We start from the raw sequence: 7,507 nt of genomic DNA, 5'->3' as shown, positions 1-7,507 counted from the left end.
GGAGCCCTCCTTCCCACCAGGCTGGCATCTCTCACCAGTGGGGCCGAGCCCACAGGTCAGAGAGCAAGGGCAGCTGGGCACCTGGGAGTGGAGGGCAAAGGGGTCCCCACCGCCCAAGGCGCTGAACCTTCCCCGTTGGGAAACAGAGCTGGACTCAGTGAGGTTCCAGAGGGAATTCGGGCAGCGTGGTAGGGAGGCCTCTTGTCTGGTTCGCACAATGCTGGTTCCGTGGGCCCTGGGACCATGGGCCTCAAAGCTCGTCTCCAGGTGGACCTGAACCAGGCCTGTGCCCTGTGGGCACAGTCGGTCCCGCTCCACTGCATGTCCCCTAGAAAGTCTCCTCCGGGGACAGACGTGAGCAGGAAGCCGACCGTGAGGAACCACGGGGGGCGGTGGCGGTCAGGGTCTGACTGTCCCTCCCGAGAGTGAGGGACCGCTCATCGGCACCCGCGGTCCCTGAGGGGCAGGGTGAAGACATGCCTGGGACAGAGCCGCGTTTGGAGCGGGGAGGGCAGAGCGGCTGTATGGCGGCCGGGTGGCAGGGGGAGGGGGCGGGCTTAGAGAGCCGGAGACCTGCAGACACAGGGTCCCTGGAGGCCTCCGCCCGCTGCAGGTGCAGCCCCCGGCCCTTGGGGCTGGAGGGTGATGTTTCCGTTCTAGAATGATCCTCACAGCCACCATGAGACCCTGATGGAGGTACCAGAGCCCTGGGGAAAGTCATCCCGAGCATCGGACGTGAATTACAAACAGGACGGGGCAGCTCTGCATCAGGAGAGCCCGGGGCGCATCACCGAGTGGGGGTGTGTCCTCACCGACGATGCGGACGGGAAGCAGGGCTCCTGACAAGAACGGGGTTCAGCCCTGGTCGCCGAGGTGCCCACGTCAGGAAGAACAAAACAGCTAGGAAAAACACACTACACGAGCCTTCGAAGGAAACCAAGAGGATGCGGGGAGAGAGGGCACCGTGCGGGTGCTCGTCAGGGGCCCCTTAACAGGAGGGAAGCCCGGTGTGCGGGCTGCCGGCGGAGGGAGGGAGAGAGACAGACAGACAGAGACACAGAGCCGGAGACAGAGTCAGAGACCGAGAGGGACAGAGGCAGAGCGCCCCCGGGGGGCCCCATGCTGACCCGCTCGGTGAGGGGGGATGAGTTTGCTGTCCCCTCAGACGGAGGTCAGAGTATCTACCCGCTCGTGGCGCTGCGCGAGGCTCTTCCCGAGCGCCCCCCAGGCCCGCTTCCCCTGGCACTTGGTGCCCCAGGAGAGCTGGTCTCACCGGGAGGTGCTGGGCTCCCCAGCCCTTCACAGGAGCCCCGCTGGACCGGCCTGGAGGGCGCCCGCCCTCGAGGGTCTGCCTTAACCCCCGCCCCCCCCCCCCCCTGTTCGGGTTACCCCCCCACAGGGAGCCTCTGTGACCGGCTTGTCCAAGGCGGCCCACCGCGCTGTGCCGCCTTATCTGTCGGCGAAATGTGCCACTGTGTCTTCCCGCCCCCGCGGCGCAGGCCCGGTTCCCGCGGGACGCCTCGGCTCCCGACCCCCGACCTCCGACCTCCGACCTCCTCCCGAGGAGCCGCCCCAGCTCCGTCCCTGTCGGCCTCGGCCTTTCATTTCTCCGTCTTGCCCTCTCTTCGCCTTAAACGGAAAAAGACAGGACTGAAGCCTCTAGGCCACTGGATTGCCCGCTGGCCTCCGCGGGCGGCCTTCCTCTGCGGGGCTGCTTTCCCGTCCGCACCCGCTCCGAGCCGAGCCGGGCGACGCTCTGGCCGCGGGCTGAGCATGGCCGGCCGCGGGCCGCCGCTCGCCCTCCTCGCCCTCCTCGCGCTCCTCGCCCTCCTCGCGCCGCGCGGCGCCCAGCCCGCAGGTAGGCGCCACCTTGGGCATCCTTTCTGACTCAGGCTTGCGGGTGGGTGGGTCGGGGGCTTTTTCTGGGAGCCGAGGGCCCCCGGCGGGACCAGCATGATCTGAGCCCAGCTCCCGGTCTCTTCGCCGCTCGTGACGAGTATGTTGGAAGTGACCGTGTCCTTCGGGGGCCCCGGGGGCCCAGGTGGAGCCGACCGCCGGGTCCGGGGCTCAGGACTGGGTAGGGCACGGCTTCTGGGGGAGCCGGGAGGGCACCCCAGCCCCTCATGCCCCCCGCCCGCGGGCCTCTCCCCGTCCTCAACCTTCCTTCACATTCAGACCCAAACCAGCGACCGCAGATGGGGGGCCCTGGAGCCCTGCCGCCCACGCGGCCAACGCGCCCCCGCACCCAACCGGCGGCCAAGGTCAGGTCGCCAGGAGCTCAAAACACACCAGACTGCAGAGGTTTAGCACAGAAATCAGAATGCAAACTCAAATTAATAGTTTTTTTAACAATTGTTGTGTGTTGAAACAGAAGTATTTTGGATCTATTGGGTTAAATAAGTATATTATTAAAATGATCATAACCTCTTTCCTTCGATGTCCTAAATGTCCGGGGACACTCGTGACCACAGGGCCTGCAACCGCTTCTCTCGGCTGCGCTGCCCACCTCGGCCAAGGCTCCAGCCGCCGCCCCCCTCCCTCCCTCCCTCCCTCCACGCAGCAGACAGGGGGACATCAGATACCTCTTACAGTCAGTCGAACCTTTAGGATAAAACCCAAAGCTCGGAATGAGGCCTCAGTAAGAGACACCCCCCCCCCCGCCGCCCCCGGCAGCACACAGCTCACAGCCGCGTACAACTGTGCACAGTCGTGTACGAGGTAAACGCTGTCCTGGAGGGGCCACAGAGGAGATGCCCAGAAAAACCCTCCCGGTAACGCTGAAAGCAGAGTAGGTATTTTATCCCATGTTTGCTACATGCCCCTGCCTGGCACGAGGGGAAAGACCGACGGGAGCAAAAGAATGAACGAGGCAGTGAGCGCCCACCACCCTCGGCTCCCCGCAGCCCCAGGCGCAGAGCCTACACGGCGCGAGGGGCCCAGGAGGAGGCCCCACCCCAGCTCAGACCACGCTTGGCACCACGTGGGGGAAAGAGACAAGCTCCGCGGGGGGATGCTGGTGCTGGGTGGAGAAAGAGAAACCTCTCCGGAGAAGCAGTCACTGCAGTCGGCCCAGGGGTCTGCGGCAACTGCTTGTGACTGCAGTGACACCCCAACGATCCAGGGTCATGTCAGGGGGAGACATGGGTCCTCATTGCCTCGGGCTCCCTTCTCAACCTGGGGCCTCTCATGGTAAAAGAAAAACCCAAACACACAAGGAAAGAAGACAACCAGAAACTTGCAGGAAAAAGAGTAGAATCAGACTCACAAAAACCTTGATACCCAGACACAGAACACAGGACATGTGATAGAGGTACGGCAAGAAAACAGGAGACATTAAGATGCCCAAACAGATGTGAAAAAGAATCGAACAGAACTTCTGAAATGGAAAAAATATTCATTGGAATTTTAAAATCCATTCAATAAATGAATCAACACAAAGCATTCAGGGAAAAGATTCTCCTTTACAGCAGAATGCCGATTAGTAAGTGCAGAAGGAAAGAGGGGTGTAAAGTCACTCTTCTGCAATTAAAATGGTAATAACTGATTCAGGAAAAACTACTTCATTGACGCTGAAAACACTCGGCTAAAGACTGTTGGGGGACAGGACATTCCTATCCCAAAACATCTTCCTCACAGTGGAGAAATCTGTGGACACCATCTATGCAGTGTCCCCCAAACTTCATGTTTACCCAGAACCTCAGAATGTGACCTTAGTTGCAAATAGGGTCTTTGCAGGTGTATTAATTAAGAGGAGATCATCCTCAGGGTGGGCCCTAAATCCAATGACTGGTGTCCCTATGAGGTGGCTCTACTCAGTCCTCCCCGCCGTGATCCTCATCCTCATATTCCAGAATGACGCTTAGAGCTCCAGCCATCACATCTGTGTCCCAGGTAGCAGGATGGAGAGAGGGACAAAGAAACGGCCAGGGGCCACGCCAGTTGTCTTTTTCAAGAAGGTTCCCAGGAACCTGCTGCCTAGCCCTTCTGTTTGCATCTTGGTGGCCAGCGCTCAGCCATGCGGCCACCCTTAGCACCAGGGGAGTCTGTCCGCGCAGCCGTGTGCCCAGCTAGAAATCGGGGGCTCTTGTCCTGGCAGAGGACTGCCCAGGGGGCAGCCTCTCAAACCCGGTCTCCACCGCTTCCTCGCGGGCTCCCACCCTCCTGTTCTAAGCTCACTCCTACTCACCTGGCTGCACGTAAGGGGCCCGGGGCCCAACGTCGTGGTGAGCAGGAGGTAAACTTCTTCCCGGGTCTGAGGGTCAACCGTTGGGTCTGCTCCTCCCAGCACCGCAGAGCCTGGCCCTCAGGATGCGGGTGGGAGTTCTTGGGTTGCCCGCCCACGCTGAGGCGCCTACATGCCTGTCTTGTTCTGCAGTGTTTCTTCCCACCTCAAAAGCAAATGAAATTCTGGTGAGATGGAAACGAGCCAGCTCCTACCTTTTGGAAGAGCTCTTTGAGGGAAATTTAGAAAAGGAATGTTACGAAGAAATCTGTGTCTACGAGGAAGCACGAGAAGTATTTGAAAATGACGCATCCACTGTATGTATCCCCCCTGCCACAGACTCACACGCTTTCTGATTATTCCGCTGCCTTAGAGGACATATTTTCTCAAAGAGGCTGAACTAAATTAATTAACCTATTTACTTACCTGGGAGGTTGATCTAATCCTAATTGTACAGATGAGGAAACAGAGACACAGAAGTGAAATCACTTTCCCCAGCCAGTTAGTGGGGCACCCGGGATGGCAGCTCAGTCCCACCACCTAAACTCTTCAGATTAAGCAAATTAGCACATTGAGTAGCCGGACTCCTCACAGAGGTCACCCAGCTTGACAGGACTCTGACGGAATTTAGTATTTTTAATAAAGATGTAATTGTTTCAATGTGTCAGCAACGCAAAGACCCTCCCTGGTGCCTGCGTGGTGAGAACGTCTCTCATGGTCCATAATTGGATTACAAGCGACAACACGTACACTCTGGATAATACAACTGAGAACTTGCCGTTCTCAGTCACTCACAAGCTTATCAATCAGTGAACAGAGGGCCTGAATATTTGTGTGTGAGTATTTCAGAATAGTAAAATACGTAATAAAGACTTCCCAGTTCTACATATTAAAGCAGCAATATTTAAAGGTGATTCTGAACAAAATGTTGACCCGTTTCTCTAATATATTTTTAAAGTATTTTAAAATCATAATTTCTTAAATGCCCATGTATAAGAAAATGATCTTTAATCAAACTAAGAGAAATTAAAACGTCCTGGTAAAGTTGTGCTTGAGTTGTTAGAAGTCCGAGTATGATTTGGGGAGATGCAATCACTTATATGTTTACCCTCCAGGCCTTAAGCCTGAGTAATTCTCCTAATTTTAGATACCGCCACCCCAAGTTAACATTCCCCCCACATTTTTAATCCTTGTTGAATTGGCTTATAAAAACAGAAAAAGTGATGTGAATTTTCTACATCTGCCTCAGGCACTCTGCGGAGTGGGGCCATGGAGACAGGCCCGGGAGGGGAAAGGGCCTCGCAAGGCCGTGGTGTTTGTGCCACGTCTTAGACTGTTTTCCCTTCCTCAGATGGGTCACCGTAAATAAATACTGAATGGGACATGGGACATGGGTGTATTAAAGATGATATTAAGTAGATGTAAAGAATTTTACATTCTTTGTTTCAACCAGTATTTTCCTATGGAGTGAATAAAATCAACATTTTCTTATTTTCAAGCCCGGCCACAGGAGAAAACACGGAACACAGATGTCCCATTTGTAACACTTTTATGTTTCTCTTGTACAGGATGAATTTTGGAAGACGTATCTGGGTAAGTGTCTCCTCCACCTACTCCAGGATTCTTTCCTCTTCTCCTCCCTTTAAGGTCAGGGGAGGCAGTTGGCTCACGAGGGCTGCTAATTTGAGGCCAGTGGATTCCAGATTTCGAGCCTTGGGCTCCTGGAACCCCTGACCCAAAGGAAGGGCCTGGCACTGCCCGAGGACGAGGGTGGGAAAGGCCCCGAGGTCCCGCCGGGATCAGGGGGAAGCTGGAGCGGCCTCCCGGGCTCCCTTGGGCCTCGTGCTGAAGGGTCAGACCCGGTTGAGGAAGGCGAGGCTTGGGGGATGCTGGGCGTCCCTGCGGGGACCACAGTGACAGGAGAGCTCGAGGAGGCGCCGGCGCTGGTCACGTGGCCGCCCAGCAAGGAAAGGGGGTCCTGGAGGGACGTCGGAGGGTGTTACCCGCAGGCTGTCCTCACGTCCCTATCGGCAGGCGGCTCCCCGTGCGTCTCCCGGCCCTGCCTCAACAACGGGTCCTGCCAGGACACCATCCGCGGCTACACCTGTACCTGCGCCCCGGGCTACGACGGCCGGGACTGCGCCTTCGGTGAGCACCGCCCCGCCCCACGCCCGGCCTCCGCCCCGCCCCGGCCTCCGCCCCCGGCCTCCGCCACACCGAGCCCCGCCCCGGGGATGAGCAGGAGGAGGCCCGTGGTAACCCGGCTTTCCGCTGGGAATCACACCTTGTGAACGGCCCCTGTTTCCCCCGTGGGGTCCCCTCCTCTTCCTCCCAGCCCCCCGCCCCGTCCAGACCATTCGCGATCTACTCTCCTTTCTCCCGGGGCCCGGCTGACCCCGCTGGGGGTGATGGGTCTGGGGTGGTCAGCCTATGAGGGGACCGCACCCGGCTCTCTGGGTCGTGGGTGCGTGACCCGGCCTGCAGCCTCATCAGCTGATGTCCCTTCAACATCGTGAGACTATCCGTGGGGGGTGGGCGGCGCCAATTCCTGTCAGTGGTCGTTCGTGCGGCAGTAAACTCGCGTAATGCTCCCGAGGGCCAACGCGGAGCCCGTTTCCGGGACGAACGTTACGTCCAGCCTGGATCCCCGGACTCCAGCTGCCTCCTGAGCGCCCCGCCCAGTGCTGTGTGGACGCCCCAAGTGCAACTCGCGCCAAAGCAGGGCTTCCAGCTTCATCCCAATGCCCACCTGGAAGAAGCCCCTTAAAGGGAGCGGCTGCTGCGGCGGGAAGTGAGCCCACGGCTGGGAAACGAGGATCCTTGCGAGGGACTTGCAGACCTGCCCCCCCGCAACCGAGCTGCTGCTCTGAGGACGGAGCCCTGACTGCTCCTCGCCCCTTCCTGACGCGGGAGTCGAAACGCTCGCCTGGCGACGTTTGGAAGGAAAAGCCAGAGTCCCAGTGCGCAAGGAGATTTCAGAGTGGCTATGTCCAGGGTAACATGTCTGGTTTTCCCTTCTTCCCTTTTCAGCTAAAAATGAATGTCACCCTTTGAGGACGGATGCGTGTCAGCACTTCTGCCACCCGGGGCTGGGGTCTTACACGTGCAGCTGTGCGAAGGGGCATAAGCTGGGCCAGGACCACAAATCCTGCATCCCCCACGGTGAGTCCCCTCCGCTGGGCCTCCTCCTGCAGGGACCTCTGACAGGCCACCTCCTCCCCCGTGGCTGGGGGGGGTCCTCCTCCTCCGTGGCTGGGCGGGGGGTCCTCCTCCTCCGTGGCTGGG

At 58.6% G+C, this 7,507-nt stretch overlaps 1 protein-coding gene across 1 annotated transcript in view; it reads left to right on the top strand.

Moving 5' to 3' along the window:
- Nucleotides 1-1,998: 1,998 nt before the first annotated feature.
- Nucleotides 1,999-7,507, top strand: part of PROZ (protein Z, vitamin K dependent plasma glycoprotein) — a 9,237-nt gene continuing 3,728 nt past the window's right edge. The window contains 5 exon segments of the mRNA XM_027115723.1: nucleotides 1,999-2,077; nucleotides 4,376-4,539; nucleotides 5,791-5,815; nucleotides 6,257-6,370; nucleotides 7,253-7,384. Coding sequence (XP_026971524.1) covers nucleotides 1,999-2,077; nucleotides 4,376-4,539; nucleotides 5,791-5,815; nucleotides 6,257-6,370; nucleotides 7,253-7,384 — 514 coding nt within the window.

Source organism: Aethalodelphis obliquidens, unplaced genomic scaffold, assembly GCF_003676395.1.
Source record: "Aethalodelphis obliquidens isolate GAN/ISIS:26980383/991018 unplaced genomic scaffold, ASM367639v1 scaffold15, whole genome shotgun sequence".
In the NCBI taxonomy this organism is placed as follows: domain Eukaryota; kingdom Metazoa; phylum Chordata; class Mammalia; order Artiodactyla; family Delphinidae; genus Aethalodelphis; species Aethalodelphis obliquidens.
Note: the sequence above shows the minus strand (reverse complement) of the source record. Positions and strands in the feature narration are given on the sequence as shown.